The sequence below is a fragment of the Phascolarctos cinereus genome, unplaced genomic scaffold (genome assembly GCF_003287225.1).
Source record: "Phascolarctos cinereus isolate Bilbo 61053 unplaced genomic scaffold, phaCin_HiC Scaffold_4;HRSCAF=312, whole genome shotgun sequence".
Taxonomy (NCBI): Eukaryota; Metazoa; Chordata; class Mammalia; order Diprotodontia; family Phascolarctidae; genus Phascolarctos; species Phascolarctos cinereus.
The window spans coordinates 453,903,096-453,923,738 of NW_027555847.1; the positions used below are offsets into that span (position 1 = coordinate 453,903,096).

Sequence of the window (20,643 nt, forward strand, 5' to 3'; positions counted from 1 at the left end):
AATCAGCTATCAAATAAAATGAAATATATCTGCCCAAACTCAAGTGGGAAATATATATTTACACAGAATAAAGAAGGTGATTAGCTAATTAAACAGCAATAGTAAATGACCATTGAAGACATTGAAAAACACAAAGCACTAAAGACACAGCTATTCATTACTAGGCCAGAACATAGTTGGGAATTATTTCATCTTTAAGTGTTCAGACTAAGCTATCCTTTACTATCAGTGACAACTAGGTTAACAGAGTTCTTGATAGGAATTGAACACATTAACACTAAAGGACATCACCATGAGAACATGCTTCTTCTGTGTTTGTAACAGGCAGAAAAGATTCCCTCCTCATTAGAGAAGAGGAACCTAAGTGTTCAGTGGGCCTATTTGGCAGATGCATGTAGGGAAGGAGTATGCCTCCTGCAATAATGGAAGAGATCTCTGCTATATTTCAAGTATCCAGTATAATGTAGTGGTCGGTAACAATCTATTACAAAGCAATTTTTATGAGCTGGGTAGTTTAGCCAAGAAACTAAAGGATGGCAAAAGAAAAAGCGTAGAAAAAAGCAATTGCAAGAGTCTGTGCTTTTATCGTAGATGGTGTTTTCAGAAGCAAATAAACTTGGTAGAGGAATGAGAAGATTGAAAGGCTTGAGTGATGGCAACAAGAAAACAGGAAAGCTCTCCTTGGATGAGATGATAACCATTGGGACAGTGATAGAAGTTTGACTGTATTTGTTTCATGGAAGAGCTAATCAAGTGGGTAAGAGTGAAGTTTAAATCATCAATATCCAGATGCTTAGCATTACTTAGGAATAAGGCAATTAGGATGCAGAGTAATAGTTAGGAGATTTAACAGAGCGACCATTTAGTGCTGGTCACAGGCTCCCCTCTATTTGAATGGCCAAGAAAATTCTAAGAAGTTAAAATGTACCATCAGAAGATACTAGCTAGGAGAAGGGAAAAAAAAAACAGACACAAAACATGTGATGATTCTGCCACTGGATTCTGATTTACCTAAATGAGGAAGCATTTTGTAGACTTAGCAATTAAGGTATTTTGACATCCTCAACATCACTTTTTACTTGATCCTTATCATTACTGCATTACCTTAAGTTAACCTATTTTGTTACTGGCTGCTCCTCTTTCCGACTTTGACATACACAGTTCTTCTCTGACATTGTTTATATTTCCACGCTTTTGCATAACCACAGAGGGCACCAGTTGTGTTATATATACATTCCTTCAAATCCCTATTGGTAGGCAGGGATAGATATTTTTAAAAGATGAGACAATGCAATCCCAGAAAGCTTAAGCAAGTTGAAAGAGATGGTTCATTGGATGATGCCATAGTAGATCCAAAACAGAAATGGAGTCCACATTTCCTGGCTTTTTTTCTAAATAGCATACCCACTAGACCACACTGCCTATCTGGGTTATAAGTACTTGATTTAAATATTAAGGAAATACTGAAAACAGTACTGCATTTCAGTGAGAAAATAACAGGGAGGGGCAGCTAGGTGGTGCAGTGGATGGAGCACCAGCCTTGGATTCAGGAGGACCTGAGTTCAAATCCAGCCTCAGACATATAACACTTACTAGCTGTGTGGCCCTGGGCAAGTCACTTAATCCCATTGCCTAGCCGAAAGAAAGAAAGAAAATAACAGGGAAACATCCATATTTTTTTTTTAAGAAAAGAATTGGTATCCTCAACAGGAAAGAAATAGAATGGAAAATTGTGGACTTTGTGCAGTGGTATGGGGGAGAATGAAATGGGTATGATTACCTTACACCCCAATTGCATTTGATATGCCCATTTAGATATTAAGATCTAGACGGAACTGGTCCTAGGCAAAAATCAGGACTTAGGAGAGTTTACACTGTGGTATTCATAAGGTAGCCTCCCCTTTCTGTACCTTTCGCACTCTTCCTTCTACTACTTCCTTGTACCATTGCACCCAATACTCTCTCTCTGTCCTTCCTCCTTCCCTATAAAACCTGTTTTAGCAAAGGATCAGATAAATGCATTCCCTAAGGAGTCCTTGGCTAATTAAACTTAGTAAGTTGAGGGGGTGAGGAAATTCTGAGTTTTAACAGCAAAGTGCTAAACCAAAGAAACCAGTTTCTAATAGTGGAATTTTAGGCATCAGTGAGGCTGATGGAGAAGACATACTGGGGTATAGGTACTTTTTGGAATCCTGGAAATCACATTATTTAGAGAATTTCCTACTCTGCCCTTTCATAAGGCCAGCCTTAGCTTTAGTACAACAGCCTTCAAATTTGATAACCGCGCACTTAATTTTGAAGAACAGTTTAGTGCTGCTTTTTTTCCCCCTCCTGCTCAAACTGAAGCTATAAAATTAATTTTCACCTAGCTCACTGACTTGAGGAGTTAGGATGAGAGAAAATTTAAAGAAATGGATATATGAGAGATAACAGCAAAGTATAAAGTAAACAAAAGAGATCATGGTTGTTGACTCATGTTTTTCTCCCAAATGAGGACTAGAAGTCTCATCTCAATGGCACATTATAGAGTAATGGAAGCTTTTTAGAAGACTACAGTATGAATCTTAAAAGTTACTTGACACTGTGTTGAAATACTACCAGACTTTTTTTTTTTGAAGGGGAAGAGAGAGACTGATGCAGGTAGACAATTGCTAGACTAAGCAAGCTAAGTTATCAGTTGTATACTATAAGTAAAATTTCAGGAAAAAAGACAAATATGGAACAACAGAGACTGTCAAGTCAACATGTATTACACTAGATTTATTAGTAAAAGATGAAACTCCATAAGGAATACTGTAGCCAGTAGTTCAATGGAACAGTTTCATAATATAAAATTAGGAAATCAGAGAAGAAAAACTGAAATGTGACTTTAATGTAGTAGAATTGGTGACAACTTCAAACTAAATGTAGGTCAAATTTTCCATGCCTATATGGAGTAGTAATACTAAACATTACAGTCTACTCCCACCCCAACCTCCACCTCAATTCCTAGAAACTCCACTCAGAGAAAACAGTATTTCTGGGAATAACATCATACCACCATTAGTTTTTCAGAAACATCTGTCAATTCCAGAAAGTAATGCTTTCAGAGAAAACACCTGCCTCACCACTGTATTTATATATATACATATATCTGTATTTTTCCAAATTTCTTTTACCAAGATCTCCCAAAGAGGAAAATTCATTTTTCCAAGTCAAGTAATCATCACTTACATGGGACCAAAGACAGTTGTGCTAAAATAATTAAAGTGTTTCCATTAAGTAAAGCAACCACAAAGTGAGGTATGAAAAAAAAATTATAAGAATAGAAATGTTTTCAGATTCCATTTTTAAAAATTTGGAGTCAGAAGTATTCCCATGGATCAATGGAACATTTGAAAAGCACACCCCACTTGAAAATGAGAAAATGAATGGGTTAAAAGTAGAAAATGAAAACTTTCCCTGTCTACCTTGAGCAGAATGCCAAAGTAAACCAAGAGCCCAAATGATGAAAAGTAAACTAGAATTTTTCTAATTATTTTGGTTTATATAGGCATATATATATATATATATATATATATATATTTATTGCCAGCTTCCCCTTTAGCACATGATCATAATAGAGGAGTCTGGCTGACTAAAAACAGAAGTAGAATGTGAAATGGAAAATACTGGAAAAATAATATCTAAATTTCATGGGGAAAAGTGGGAGCAACAGTAACTCTGAGGCACACATCAAATAAACTGTTGATGAAAGGGTCTCCCTAGTAACTGAGAACAGCTTTCAGTTAGAGTAATTGGTAGGGAAGCTGATTAAAAGGGCCATGTAAGGGAGCTGAAAATGGACTATACCTGATAGCCTATAAGAATGGAAATTTCATCTGTAGAATAATAAGGTATGTTAATATTCCTGGGAAAAAAACTGATTTCCATGGGTGGTTTATAGATTTAGTCTTTTTACTTTGCTCATACAACTCCTACCCTGGAGCATATCTATAATGATAGGCTTGAGATCTGAGCCTTGGTCTGCCTTAGCATTTCAAAACATCTTAGCAGTATATCCTTTTGGTAACTAAATCTCAGAAAGGGGGTCTAATATGGACCTGCCTTGTACTAAATTCCATCCTATAGGGGATGTTTGTAGCAAGTTATCAATATATTGGAAAACCTTGGATATTTTCTTATGAGATACTTTCTCTTCATTTCACTTAGGTGCCATGTGAACAATTCTTTTAAAACAAAGGTTGTAAGTGCCATTCAGTGTACTGAGATAGAAGAATCTAGAAATAAGATTTCACTAACCAGTTAAATATTCAACTTGAATCAACACAGGTCAATTAACCTAAAAAAAGATGTGATCTGAAAGGGTAGAGAGATGGTCTGCCACTGGCACTCAGTTGGTATCCCACTGATTATACTACTGTGCTAATGTTTAAAATCTATCACGAACAAAGGACTGATTCAGGGGAAATTACAAATTCCAGTAGTTAACAATGTTTACGGACCTTTTACCTTTACAACACTCTCTGGTCTGCTTTGGTCCACGATTTAATAAGGCAACAGATAAGACAGCTCTGAGTTATCCAGTGCACAGTGCATTTAAAGATGTTCCTAGCTGAGGAGCAATTTAGGCAAATGACATCTTCCTCTGATCTTCATAAACAGGTCTCTGATGTTTTGGGGGAATATAAATAGTATTTGTATATAGCCAAATGAGAAAACAAGTTAGTGTGTTTATGGTATTTCAAACACTTCTCTTTTTTATGGGCACTCTGGGTGCTAGTAACAGTTTGACAAAAACAGGAGGGCAGTCAGCCAAAGAATCCATTGTAGGAAAGAAAGCCCTTCTGACCCAATGAATAGAAAAAAACAAGATGCTTTGACCACCACTTAGGGAGGCAACAGCATGGTCCTCATCGATCAAGCCAGATCTGTATATTAAAGGCACAGTTACTTTAATTCTATTTGGCTCAACTAAGGCATCTGTATGTATGTATGTGTGTATGTACGTATGTACAGTTGATCACAGTCTTTTTCTGCAAATGGCATTTTTAAACATTTAAAGCATTTGTCTCAATGATATATGAATATGTGATTTTATAAAGTAATGAGATTCTATAAGCAAAAAGCAATCTCATTTTATAATCACACCTTCGGATATCACAAAGGTAGAAACTTTAAATACAATTCGGATTTCAAGTTACAAACTCTTTTCACCAGAAATATTCTAGTCACTAAAATAAAAGTGGGTTCTTAAAAAATTAACCTTTACTGATAATACCTTTGAATACTGATGTCATTTTGTACATTTAGATTCAATCTCAATTGGAAAGTACTGGCTTTCTAAAATTAGCAGTAATGCCACTGGATATTATTTTCAGGTCAGTAAAATTAATATTTAAACTGTATAAAAGTTCTACATTACTATAATATCCTTTAGAAATTAATTGGAAACTTATTTTTGTGGGAGAATATAGTTATAAATGTTGAGATCTGGATAGGAAATGAAGAACTCAGACTAAAATTTGTGACTCAGCAAACTTAGAGGGAAATGTATTGATGAATTTTGAAAACATGTACTCTAGCTACCTGAGTAGTTTCTTTGGGGAAAATATCTTTAAATATTAATTTAAAAAAGACACTCACATTGCTAATTTTGAAAATAATTATTTTCTAGAAAAGTAAATTGATAGAGGACTAATATTTGTTACTAATGGATTCTATCTAATTTCTATCAGATTTTTATCTATCATTGCATCACTACCTGGCAAAGGATAGTCAATAATTCCTATGTAATGATGTTCAATATCTCTGCAGATATGCCAAAACAGAACAAGTCACTGCAAGTTACTATCTTTTATCAAATGCATACCTGTAGATTCAGACACCTACAGCTTTCCCTACAACTTTCCCCAGTTTTATAATTTTGTAGAATCTTGCATTTGTTAATGGGGTCTAGATAGAGCTGAAAGGGACCTAAAAGATAATCTAGTAAACCCATCTTATCTTACAGACAGAGAAACCGAGGACCAGTTAAGTGATAACCAAAGTCACAAGGCTAATATATAATAGAGCCAGTGTTCAAACTCAGGCCTTCTGATTCAAATCTAGTTTTCTTTCCACTGTATCCCAATTCTGAATCTTTACTTGAAAAAAATTAGACGCAGATGAATATTAATGGATACCAATATTGTGATTTTTGAAGGTACATACTGAAAAAAAATTAAATGTCTTATAGCAATGTTAAAACATCCCATGGATATTTTTTAAAAACACAGACTTTCCCAGTATGTATATTATGAGTGGATTTCTCTGGGACTCTTAACTTTTGAACTCCCTGGCACTTAGAGAAAAAAAAAAAACCTCTCATTTAAATTTTGTAAGAATATACATTTAGATTATAGATACTATTTATGAATTTTTCTAATAAATACACCAAATAAGCTACACCTTATGTAAAATAATGTTATTAACATCACTACTGAATTGTTACATAAAATTGACATAAAATATAGCTGTACAAATAAATTAATATGTTTCTGGGTTTTTGATTAAATAGAATCCTTATTATAGTACAATATCGCATGTTACTTGGTTGAATTATATAGCCTAGTTATTTATTATAATCATTAAATATATTTTTACAAAATTTAATGTCTCCCTATTAAAAATGAAAGAAATTGGAATACACATCATTCTTAATTACACATGATTGTCTGCATGCTAATAATGAATCAATTAAATTGTCTTATTACTGTTAATGACTTACAGTTTGAATTTTGTGGAAATCCCGGCAAGGAAGATGGACCGTTCATTCCGGGTAAAAGAACTGGAGGAAGGCCAGGTAGTCCTGGGTAAGCTCCTGGCAGACTGATACCATGAAGTGGACTACTATCCATCATGCCTGGTTGCTGTACACTTAAGCCAAGAACATCTGTTGCCTTCTTTATACGATCCAGTTCTTGCTGTGCCATCAGCTGTCGAACAGTTGTAGGAGCTAAGTAATCTTTCTCCCGGTCTAGCTGACTTCCAACAGTTTCTCTCACTTTTGAAATGTGTTGTTTGGAAAAAATATGATCTCTGATGGACAAACGGGCAGAGTACTTCACCCCACATAGAGAACATTCTGGCTTGGTGCCATCAGTTCCACTTTGATTGATCATGAATGGCTTCCCTATGTTAATTTTAAATTTCTTTTCTTTTGCCCGAGCATTCTGAAACCACACTTGGACAACTCGTTTAGGCAGGCCAATCTCATTCCCTAGCATTTCACATTCCTGCATGGTTGGAGTTCGGTAGTCACTAAAGCAAGCCTTGAGAACCTTGAGTTGAAGGTTACTCATTTGGGTTCGGAAACGCTTGTGACCTGGTCGATCACTGCTTTTGGATTTAAAAGGGTTACTGGATCCAAATGGATTAGGTGAACTAGGATCAGCTATGCTTGATGTTTCACTCCGGTCAGCATTATCATCAGGGTCATCAGTGATATAAAAACTTTGGTCATGGTCGCCATCTTTGTCATTGAAATGGATTGAGGGGCTTGTAAGGGAAAAGAGAAATTTGTCATCACAACCCTCTGTCGTAGGTGTGGTTGCTGTTTTTGGCAAAGTTTCAAGTGTTTTGGGCTCTTTTGGGGATAATGCAGGTTTTACATCTCCAGTACTTCCAGTGGTGCTTTCCATTTCATTATTCCCTTCATCTCCTGTGGTGGCATCACTGATAGCTGTATTAATTGATGAAGTCTCATCAAAGTCAGTTTTATTTTGTTCATACCCAGCTTCTGCAGGAGGAGCATTTAGATTCTCTATGTCTTCAGTGCATTCTGCTTTGAAAGAAGAAGGGCTTAAAAGGTTTTTGGGGGACAGCTCCGCTGTTTTACTAACAGGCGTTGAAACGGTAGAAGCCAATTCATTTTCACTGGAGAGATCAATTTTAGTTAATGACAAAGGTGGATAATCAAAAAATATATACTTCTGTGGACTTTCTCCTCCATCTTCTGTTGAAATCAAGGGGCTTGGTGGCAAACTGTAACCTGCCTGTTTTCCTTCATTCCAGTGACGAGAGCGAATGTGACTTTCTAAAGCTGACTTTGCTTTGAACAGGGCTCGGCAAAAGGGGCATCGTTTGTGAGACTGGGCGGGCCCTACTGCACGGAACTGGCCTTTCCTTTCTCGAGCTCTAGTGTTTTGAAACCAGACTTGTACCACCCTCTTTTTCAGTCCAACCTCACGTGCAATATGATCCAGCATTTTTCTGGTTGGATTGGAATCCAATAGGTATTTTTCATACAGTATTTCCAGCTGCTCAGGGGTGATTGTGGTCCTCAAACGTTTGTCACGATGTTGATCCTCACCACTATTTCCTCCCTCCTTTTCACTACAATTATTATCTTCTTTATCATCCATTTTCCTCTTCAGTGAAGCAGAAAAAGTTGCAGGGGCTGCCGTGTGGGATGAGCCTGTCTGTGGTGGCATCTGAGCTAAAGGACCAGTAAGTAGCTGTCCTGTCATCAGTGGGTTGTTGGGGTCAAATATCATATAGGGCATATCCATGGGCCTTTCTAAAAACTGAGAATGGAGAAATTGGTTTTGAGCTGCTAGGAAATGCATGTGCTGGTGTTCCTGCCAAAGTTCCAGAGTTGGAAAGGCAACTGTACACTGATCACATTGGTATTGTAGCAACTGTGGAGGTAGACTGTTCTGGAGAGAAGTCATTGAGATCGGTAGTGGGCTAGAAGGGACAGGTGTTGTTTGTGAGGCAGAGGGGGGTCTTCCAATAAGTTGGGATTGTTTTGGTGGCTGTGATTGAGAGGCAGAAGGCTGTGGATCTGAGGATGGTGTTGCTACGGGAAGGATGGGCTTGGTGCTTTGAGAAGGAGGGGAGGTGTCACTCTGCTTTGGCTTTTCTGTGGGGTATTCAGGTTTAGGAGAAGTTTTTTCAGGCTCTGGTTTAGGGGAAGGGATTAGGGGAGTACTAGACCCAGAACCAGAACTTGCTGCAGTGACAGCTGAGTTTTTGGCAGTGTCTGTTGGGCCAGATACCGTGCAATGTTTATATACCATTTGATCTGTGGCATCCATAGAATCTTCGGTTTGGCTTTCATCTTGGGCATCATCATCTTCATCTTTATAACACTGTTTTTTCTGATGGGTAATCAAGTCAAAAATTCTGGGGAAAACCACACTGCACTTTTTACACTGGTATTGCATGTTGCTCGTTCTTATATACCGCTCATTTGTGAGTTCTCTCTTTTCATTATCTTTAGTTTCTGCTTGATTCTCATAACTCTTGCGAGCTTTCTGACGGGCATTCTGGAACCACACAACAATCACTCGAGTTGGTAAGTTGAGGACAGTAGAAAGCTGCTCAATTTCATCATCTTTTGGATAAGCATTTGTGTCAAAAAAGTCTTGTAATACTCTAAGCTGGTAGTCAGTAAACCTAGTCCTAGAAGACCTTTTACTGAAAGATGCATCTGATTTGTAATGTTCTAAAGTGGTAGGCTGGGGATCAATTCTGATATCTTCCAATACAGTTATGGGAGGGTTACTGAAATTGTATGGTGAATCCTTATTTCTTTGCCGTTCCTTAAAAAGTGTATTCCGAAACCAGTGTTTGATAACTTTTTGGGAGAGACCAGATTTTTCTGCCATTTCTTGGATCTGTTCTTCGCTTGGAGAATTGTTTATATCAAAATAAGCCCGCAAGATTTTTAATTGATCATCTGTGATTCTTGTCCGTGGGCGCTTGAACTGAGAATGACGTAAGAAATTTGGATCTAATCCAAGCTGCTGTTGGCAAAGTTGAGTGAGATCTGCAGAAAGTGTGTCCATTTGTGGCAGTTGAAGAGCAAGCTGAGGAGGTAGTGCAGGATGCTGGACTGGTTGCATCATAATGGGAGGAAAAAGGGGAAGGTCTAGAGAAACAGGCAGCTGGACTTGAGGGGGAGCAGAAGGTGGAGGAGGGGGTGGTGGAGGGGGAGGAGGAGGAGGAGGGGGTGGAGGTGTAGGTGGGGGCCTGCAGGGGAGTAGGAGGCGTGTTCTGGATTTTTCCAGAACCAACAGAAGAAGACTGGGAAGGGGCTGGAGGCAAAGGAGGTGGTGGGGGTGGTGGAGGTGGAGTCTCTGGAGAAGGGGGTGAAATGGGATAAAGCTTGTCATAGGCCTCTCTGTACTGACGAGCGAATTTTTCTAGCGCTCCATAGGGAAAAAACTGGCCATGTACGTGTTCTTGATGACTCTTTAAAATAAGAACATTGGAAAATAATTTACCACATGTCCCACATTCCAGTTTATCAGTATTCTCCCCTTCTCCAGCTTTGTTCTTCTTCTGGACTTTCTGCCTATTTTCGTTATATTGGATGACTAATTCAAAACCAAAGTTTTCTAACAAGGCTTTCGCAGCATTTCCTCTTGCCCCTGAAGCTATCCGGGGTGGAGGGATGGTTGGTTCTAAGGGTTTTTGTTTCTTCATGTCTTTGTTTTCCTTGAGTCCTTCATTTTCATTTGTAAATTCTTGCTTTGGCTTTTCTGGCTTCTCAGAAATCTCTTCTGTATCCTTATAGGATGGCAAATCCTTCATTAGTGGGCAGTCCACATTTCCAATACTGTTTTGCTCTTGTTTTAGCAACTTCGTCGCCTGTTGTTGTTGTTGTTGTTGTTGTTGCTGCTGCTGCTGCTGCTGCTGCTGCTGCTGCTGCTGCTGCTTTTGAGACTGAATTTGGGGCTGGGCAGCTTGGTATTGTTGTGCTTGTTGCTGTAATATCTGGAGTTGGGTTTGGCCTACGTGATGCTGAGTTTGAATCTGCTGCTTCAAGTCTTCAAGCAGGGAACCCGCCATCCCTGCCATTCCTGGCATACCAAATGTGGCCGAGCCTGGCAAGCCCAGATCTGGACTCAAGCTGAACTCTGTCCCAGGGATGTAGAATGGAAAAAGGAACTGAGGCTGTTGGAATTGCAGCAGCGCTTCTGGCGTCATTGGGAAATGAGGCAGAAATGCTGGGTTTAAAAACTGAGGCTGAAAGAATGCAGCTTGCTGTTGTAACTCATGCTGTAATTGCATCTGAAGTTGTGCTGGTGACTGGGGTGGGTGATGTGGAGGTTGAGCAGAGATTAATTCAGAAGCTTGCTTTTTATTTAGTTCTTTGGCATCTAAATGGGTATCTTTGCTATTAACTGCTGGTAAGCTCATTGACTCTAACATCCCTTGTCCAGGACTATTAACATTTGCTGCAATACTATTTCCACCACTTATGTTACCACTTGGCTCTAACTTGGCAGCCCTTGCCTTTGTCTGGTGAAGCACAGACCTCATGTGGATTTCCAATGTAGAACTTTGGCTATAGGCAACATTACAAATGCTGCACTTGTAGGGTTTATTATCTGTGCTACTGTTGGTTTCTTGGGGAACAGGACTTGATGCTTCCTGCAAAACTTTTTTTAGTTTATGTAAATGGGAAACTGAATTATAATGGACCAAGAGAATGTTCTTTTGTGTGAAAGACTCTTTACACACTGTACATTTATATGGGCGGGATGGATCTAGAAATTTTTCCATAGTAAAATTTGGCCCTTTTCTAAAAGGTAAGGTCCGCTTTGGTTCTGAGCCCATGTCATCTGGAATAGAGCTACTATCACTTCCTACAGGGCTTGCTTTTCCCTCCTGGTCCATCTCATATTCTCTCTCTATCTCCTGTTCTAGGGCATGATCTTCCTGTGCCATATTTTCATTTTCTGCCCATAGTTCACCATTAACAGGTAAAGATGCATACAATTGTTGAAGTTCACCTTCATTTAGTTCTGGGTGGCCTGCTTCCAAGTGTTTTTTTAGAGCCTGGAATGTACGGAAGCTACGCTGGCAGAGGCTACACATAGTTGCTGCCCGGATAGCGTGATACTGGGAATGGATCTGAAGCTTCTGCATAGTCTTAAAAGCCAAGCTACAATGGTTACATCGGTACTTATAAACATGGCGATCTGAAACAGAGAGCTGTTGCCTTTTCTGCTGTTCATTTAATTGATCTTGCAGTGAGTCAGTGACCTTGACATCCTTGCTGCCATTCTTATTCCATTCTGGCATATCTGTGGACTCCTTAGGTGGCTTCTGTTCCTCAACCTTAATTTCCATTCCAGTCTTTGATTCCTCAAGGCCTGGGATGTTTTTATCATCTAAAGGACTTTCACCTGGGTAAAAGAAACAAAGAAAGGTCTTTCAGAGAAAAGTGTACTGGGTGAAAAGTCACACACACACACACACACACACACACACACACACACACACACACGCACACACACACATTTATATTTTCTGGGGACAATGTAGATATTTTAAAAACCTACCTACATTTGACAACAAGACTGTGCAATCCCCATCTTTTGGGACTTTTTAGGCAGTTTTATATTACTTTCTGTTTGATTTATCTCCTTGACTAGATTATAAGCTGCTCAAAGGCAAAGGCCATTTCTGATTCATTTTTGTATTTTCTTCAGAAAACTGAGAGCCTGGCACAATGGATGATCAAAAATAATTGTTGGAATGAAGGCATATGCAATGACTTGGATAATAAGAATGGTAACTGTTATTTATCGAGTGCTTTACAATTCATAAAACATTGTACATCTATTATCTCATTTGAGCCACGCCATAGTTCTTTGGATACACATCAAAATTATATCAATACAAACAAGTATAAAGTCATCTTGACATGCTGAAAGCTGAGTCCACCAAGAGCAAAAGCAAGTCTTCTTTCACACTTTTGGGTACAATAGCACTCTAGAAATATTTCAGAAAACATGGCCCTAAATAATACCTTTCTTTTCTCCCCTACTTCTTTATTTTACTTTTTAATTTTTTTCTCCTCTACTTCTTTTCTCTGTTAACAATAATATTAGTCCATTTAAAGGGGAAAAAAATGGAGGGGTCCCTTTTTCCAGATTATGCAGTTCTTAGGAAGAGACTTGCCTACCTGAATATTTCCCAGATCCTTCAGTTATAATGGTTGCAGGTGTATCACACTCTGATTTCTCAGTGGTGGCTGTTGGCAGTAGCATACTGTTGGGCATCATCACATCAGGGACAGGAACCTTTAGGAATCAAAGAGACAAATAGTAAATTCATCAAGGAAATAGCACTGCTTACAAATGAGCCAAATTATATTGTTGTTTTGGAAGCATACTTCTACTTCATGATTTTCTAAACAAAAATTTTAATAACAAATCAGTACCTTCTTTTTCATATTTCAATCAATGCTATAGAAATACTGTATTAATCTCTTTTTTTTCTGTTCTGGTTTTGGAGAGCTTCTTTTAAAAAAAATATTGGTCTCATAATGAAAGCAAAGAAATTTTGCAAATCATAGGGCCCAGATTAGTCATTTGATTAAATACTGTAGATGTAAAGATAAATACAAAAGACCACCAAGTACATGCTAATGAATGGATTATGTCTTATATCATGTTTATTTTTTCATCCTAGAGTAAGAGAGAACTAACTGATCCTGACTCTGAACTTTTAAGCACAATCTATAGTAGTTTTCAACAAATCACAAGAAATCAGCTTTTAAGTACAAATAAATATAAATTCCATAGTGATACCTTTAGATAAGTTCTGTCAAACATGCATCAATATTTTGTATTCTTACTGTCATAAGCAGCTTTTCCACACAATCAGGAGATACACTGTGCAAATGGGTCAAATGAAGCTGGAGATGCATTTTGTTGCTGAGGATGTCCTGGCAGAGGGGACAGCAGATGACAGGCTGCATTGAATGCTGTGACAGGACATGCATCTGGATACGATTTGGGTCCCTACTATTGTAGTTACAATAAGGACACTGATAGAACTGGAAAATAGACATGACAGCTATTAGTTGATGTATTTTAACGACTCAACAATGTTAGAAGTAACACCAATAATCAATTATGACTTGTATTTTGCCAATCACAATGTTTACATACATTTCAACATCATGATACTTTTTGTTCTCTAATACTACCCCAGAACAAAACAAAGAAAATGCATTTTTTTCTTTTATGGCAAAAAGTATGTTTTATACCACATAAATAACAAAAAAATTTGCAAGGCAGTGGGAATTACTTTATTTACCTGCTCATGACAAAACTTATTGTCCTCAGTGGATTTTGATCTTTTGGCTGCACCATCCTCTTCTTTTGCCTGCAGGAGCTGCTGTGTCCCTATTGCCACATTGGCTTTCAGCTCCTTTTCTGGTGTGATTATTCCTATTGCTAAAACACAATTTATCAACAACATAAAGAAGACCAACAATATTAAAGCCTAAAAATACACTTTTACAAATAGTTTGTGATGATCAGTTCTGTCTGTCTGTCTCTCTTCTTTCTCTCTCTCTCTCCCCCCTCTCTCTCTGTTATTTCCCATCAAAAGCAGACAAATTCTTCTAAATGTAAAATGCTGTTCTGAAAATGCAAGATCACACTTCCTTTTTGTCCACTAGCTAAGTGGACTCTATAAATACATTTAAAAATGTACTCCTGTCTCATGTTTAGATAACCTTAGGTTGCCTTGAAAGATTAATCAATAACATGCTCTCACCAGCATCCCAGTCAGAATTTCTATATTGCATTAAAACAAATCAACTTTTCACTCATAAATCCTTACTTCACAAAATAATTAATTTACTAATGCTTAATTACCTTCCTCTTTTCTAAAATGCCATGGCACTGAAATGATTGCAATATTCTGAGAAGCGCTGACTAGTCACAACTGCAAAGCTAAAGCATTTTTTAAGTGGTGAAATGTAGGATTTAAAAATTAACCATACATTACATATCTGCTGAGATTAGCAATTTGCTTTGGCTTCCAGTGTTTACTTTGTGTGTTTTACACATATTATTGTAGCCCAGATCCCAAGAATATAATTGTTTTCTGAAGATGATTCTAGTATTCAGTGTTAAATACTGTATTTTAAATTATGCCTAGATGAGCTATGCAATGTGGACAAGGCTTGGACACATCAAAGGAAAGAGTGCAAGTCTAATTTCCCAGTCCAACAGAAAATTCTTTCCACCGTCAATTTGCCAGATAATCTCTTCTGCTAGGCTGGATATTACAACAGCATTGGGTAGGCATGTCACATACATCTCACGACAAACACAAAACCTCATTTACCAACCATTCCAATCTCATCATAGTGCGGCATCATCTGACCTTTTTTCTGCTGTTTATTATGAGTATTTCTAATTTTAACTTTCAATTTTCACCATCTTCCAGTCAATTTGCAACTAAATTATTTCCAGGGTGAGGACACTATCACTGGACAACTGGGTGCAAATACATCTTGAAATGCAATGAAGCTAAACCATTGATTGCTATCAGACCCAACGTAAATATATGGTCCAGGGGTAATCTGATTGTATGCTGTGCATGAAGATTTATCTTGATTTTTTTCAATCCACACACGGTTCATATAAATGAACAAATTGCACCTCATTGCACAATAACCTAGTTTTAATTTAAAAATAAGGTCAGGGATGTTATGGAAACAAAGTAAAGATGAACAAAGAAAATGCATTTTTTTCTTTGATGGGGAAAAGGATATGTTTTATACCACATGAAATAGAAATTTCAAATTCAGAAAGCTATGTTTAGTTAAAAGGAAATGAGAAGACCAAAAGTAACATAAATATATGAAATGGGAATAGTGAAAATTGGTGAACAATAAGTATTTTTCTTTTGGTTACTGATTTACATCGAATCAAAGTCCACTTTCTGACAAACTATACTGATTTGCATCTCTAGTATTACAACCCCTAATTTTTCTTCAAAATAGTTGTTGTAGTTATTAGGATATTAAATATCCTGAGGAATTTTAGAGATTTTCTTTGTTTTGCAACCAATTTATCAAATTTCTATTTGAATGAGATTACTACAAAGTTTTACTGTATCAATAAAGTTTTTTCCCCTAAACATTTGCCATTAAGAGATATAACACAAATATGAACCCTCATCTTGTAATTATTACTTATGACAACAGTGACTATGCTATTCTTTCTCCTAGCAGAATGTAGCTTGCATTGTTGTTTTAAGAGCCTTACCGAAAAAAAGGTTATAGAAACCAAATGATAGACAATATTTATGAATATGCTACTTTGAAAGACTCAGACAAGTGGATTTGTTATTATTCATCTCTCCATCACCTTTACTTCCTGCTATCAGAGCTCTATCATTAACTCTTCTTGTGTGTCTCAAAATTCCTTTATTTTAAAGATCATCCCATTAAGAAGTAACAATGTTTTTCCTTCACCGTCATGCTCTATTCCCGCATCATTTCAGCTGAGCATACAGCAGAACTGCACATGACCAAAATATTAGATTGGGCCCACCCATTCCTTGTGCCTGGGAAACACTCTGTAAGAGCTGGGAGAGACTCTATATGACTTTGTTGCTTGTGTACTCTATGAAGAGTTAGAACCAGAATGAATCTTTTGGTTGAATCTATGTCTATTACAAAAAATGTAAACTTGACTTGAGCTCCAGAGGCACAGTTTTGCATTATTATAATATTATTGGCATCACCTTCATCATCACCATCATCATCATCACCACTGTTACTTATCTATTCTTTTCAATAATAATAATGCTGGCAATGGCTTACATTTCTGTGGCATTTTAGGGTAATAAAGCATTTTAAATATAATAATAAAGCATATTAAACGTATTACTGACTTCAACAACAACCCTGTGAGGTAGGTATTTTATTCTCATTATGCCCTTTTACAGATGAAGATATGTTCAGATATATTTAATGCTGAAGATCACACAGCAGTTAGTTCTAGAAGCAGGATTTCTGCCTACAAATTGAGTGCTCCTTCTGCTACATTATGCAGCTATATAATAACTCTATTAGTTTCTTTGTAATAATGATCACCAATGGCTAAAGCAATTGTTATATATTTCAAGGATTAATAGCAAATCTGTGTTTCACAATTGATATCATACATATTCAAAGATGTTCATATTTTAATCCATTTATTTAGAACATATGAAAACAATTACTTTATTATTTGTTAAAATTTCATGTAATATAAAATATAAATTAAACATAACATAACTCTGATGCAATATCCTTTAAGCTATATTTAATTCCCTTGCTATGCATAAAAATCACCCTTGACATTGACTGGGTCAGTTAGCTCTGTTGGTTAAATCATTGCGATCGTGAGAGACAGATTCCTCACATAGACAAGTTAGCTTCATATCATGAAAAACTTACATAATAACTACAGATTGTACCCTTACTCTTGGACAGTCATAATGGTCAGAAGGGAGAATATGGAATAATGCACAATAGGGTGGTTTAATGTATGGCCACAACTCGGTGTGTGTGTGGGGGAAGCTACTGGAAGTGCGTGTTATATTGATAGGAGGTTATCGGTGTTATCTTCAAAGATCACATTTTAAAAAAATATTACTTCGTCATTTGACTTTGCAAAGAATTCACATTCTGCTTGCTAAAAGAGCATGCAGTGGTTAGAACGTGATTAAGAAATTGTAGAAGGGTCTTGGCATTTCCCTCTGGGTTCTTTTGCTGGGTAACTGTGACCCTTACATATTTTATGCCAATAATACAAAAACTAAGTCAAGGCAGCTGGACTAGGACAGCTGTAATGTCCCTTCTAACTACAGGTCCTATGATCCTATGACCTCTGAGATTTGGGAAGACACTGATAGAATTTTGTCACTGTGCACAATTTAGTTATATAGCTTTTTACTTAATAGACCACTCTGGTATCCTAGGGAATATTCCAAGATAGGGCAATCTTACATTTTAAAACATCATGATTCTAGGAAAAAGCATGCAGTTCCAATGTGTTTATGATTTTTTTTAAAAAGCTAAGCCTAATTATAAATAAGCACTGTAAAACAGACCAGTAAATGATTATCTGTCAGTTATGAGATTATTTAACTTGTACAAGATTACTAATGTGAAAATGCCATAATTCATTACAATTCAGATTCTGTCTAATAATTCTCCTAAAATACAGGTCTAAAATGGTTTATGTTCATAACAAGTGAGGAAAATCCAATAAACCACATGTACTAACAAAACAAACCTTGGAAAAAAATAAACCCAAACACTAGGTTATTATTTATGAATCAATGTATTTGATAAAGTTTACATAATTTAAGACTTTAGATATAACAGAGGATGTTATTCTACTCCAAATAATTCTAAAATTATTATTACTGGTACAGTATTCTAATTAGACTAGAATGAAAGGATAATTTTAATTGCAATAATGAAGGTTAATTTCCATCTTTCCTCATGTTTACTACCTTATTAAAAACTGGTCCCCTTAGCCATGGCAGAGACATATTACATTTTCAATGCAAATGTATTAATCTGGATAAACTCCATATTAATTCTTGCACTGCATAGAGCTGTAATTTGGATTATAATTAATCTAAAGTGGCACTAGATTTAAATGACAATATAAATGAGGCATTAGGAGGCTTTTCTATTATGAATGAATATTCAACAAATATAACTTGCATATTGCCAAGTCTGGTTTTGGAAGCTCTAGTCCCTTAGATAAAGTAAAGAACACAGCACAAGACGTTACACAAACATACTGTTACTAAACATATGTTAATCTTTCCTGTTTAACAAATTCTGCATGAAAGAGGCAAAGTATTATTTTCCTGTTAACTTGCTGAGGTTGAGATTACTTTTTTAGTTTCTCTTTGGAAAGACTTAGAACACTGGACTAAAAAAAAATTCCTGATTGACATACAATTATACATACATGGTTATGCACTTATTAGAAATATTTGCGAAGTAAAAATTCATTCCATGGTAAGAATTTTCTATCCACAAAGACTTGATTTAGAAAGCAGAAAACTTTGCCACAAGTGCAGTTTAAGAGTTGAAACAAGAGCCCCTCTTGTGGGTAGTTGTCAGGTGCCAAGAACAATTATTTTTCGTATCAGGAATTGCTCTTAGCTGATTTTTATTTTGAATCTACTTCTAGCCCTGCAGGTATGTGAAGAGCATACAATGGGCTCTATTCTCTGAACTTCATAAATTACTCTTCTATAGTAAAAATAGCCACAGAGAGAGAACCATGGATACTCTTCAGGGCCCTAAGACACCATTCCTCCCACAGAGCACTTAATAATACTTATGAGTATAGATTCTGTCTATATCATTGTATCCAAATACACTTTTATCCTCAGTGGTGAATATAGGCACTGGATTCCTAGAAAACTCCTTTCTTCAAAATTGGATCCAAACCAGTTTTCTCCTTTAAACCACTGGAAGATTTATAGAGTCCAAAATAATGTAAACTATTGTAGTGTTATGTAGCCACTCAATAAGTATCCTTTGATGATACAGGAAAAAGGCTAAGCAAGATCTTCTGTGTCTTCTATGGGTAATAAACATCAGAATTCAAGCAGATCTCCTTTTCAGGGTTCAGAAGGCCTGAGTTCAACTCCTACTTGTGCAACTTATGTTACTTGTATGGTCTTAATTTAATTTCTCAGGGTCCAGTTTACTTCTTTCTCTAAATCTTCTGTTCCCTTACAATCTCCTTAATGATGGGCTTGTGATGACTTAGGGAGTATGTTTCCAGTGCAATGGTTGCATTGATATTAGAAAAATAATGGCTACCTTTTTCAAGAAACACTAATATATTGCCCTTAACATTATCTCACCATTAGGTGCTTCAGAGCCTCTGCCAATAATGTGCTAATAATAAGTAAGACTACTAGTGTGTCACATTTGGTAGTTCACCAAATAGTTTTTGTTTTACTGGTATTCTTAAATTGAAGCCAACAAGATCTAATAGAACTACATACTATGTCTAGAAGTAAATTTAAAAGAAGCTTTCCTCATTGCCTCCTGAAATAACTTTGGCTTATGGGGAAGGTCCATCAAGCAATTTTTGAAGCCCTTCCCTAAACTGAAGGCTGAGTTACAAATATGGGGTAATTTGGACTTAAGTTAACTTGCAGGTAGAATGATATTTTCTGTACAACTAAATGTCATTATAGTGAATACAAGCTTCTTTCTATGCAGTTGTCACTGGCATACAAGGAAAAGAGAAATGATTACCTAAGAGTAATAGGCTTACATCCATTTCAGCCCTTCTTCAGCTTCAATGAAGCTAACATAATGTAACTAGGTATAGTGTACACCCAAAGTAGCCAATGTAATATTCATTGCAACCATAGATCTCCATCTCATACATAAAAAAGCATGGATGAAGTTATATATTTGCCAAATCAAACAGAGAAAAAGCCTTAGGTATCTAAGGCAGATTCTGGCCCGGGGTTTGTTTGTGCACCAGTAAATGTCATGACATGAAGGGTTTGTTTTCAAAGACAGTAGCTTTCATTACTGGGATTTGTCTATTCAAGGAGATCAAAATTACCTCACTCCTAATCCGTTTTCAATGATATTTCCTTTTACTTAGGCTGAATCATCTGTAAACTTTTTCCACTGGATTTCATGTATTTTGTTTGAAATGCCTCAAATAAATGCCCCCGAAAAGGGCAAATTCTTGAGTGTAAGTTGTCAGACAGAAAAGGGAAAAAAAACATATTCTTAGGGTTATGAGGGTGGAGGGGTATATGATTGTAGGACAAAAATTCAAGTGGTATCTAATCCTATGCTTATGAAAAATT

General features: G+C 36.7%; 1 protein-coding gene across 1 annotated transcript in view; it reads right to left on the reverse strand.

The window, feature by feature from the left end:
- The window catches only part of ZFHX4 (zinc finger homeobox 4), a 227,282-nt gene that overhangs the window by 4,765 nt on the left and 201,874 nt on the right, over window positions 1-20,643 (reverse strand). Inside the window, 5 exon segments of the mRNA XM_020973940.1 lie at window positions 6,749-9,993; window positions 9,995-12,161; window positions 12,944-13,061; window positions 13,619-13,819; window positions 14,083-14,222. Coding sequence (XP_020829599.1) covers window positions 6,749-9,993; window positions 9,995-12,161; window positions 12,944-13,061; window positions 13,619-13,819; window positions 14,083-14,222 — 5,871 coding nt within the window.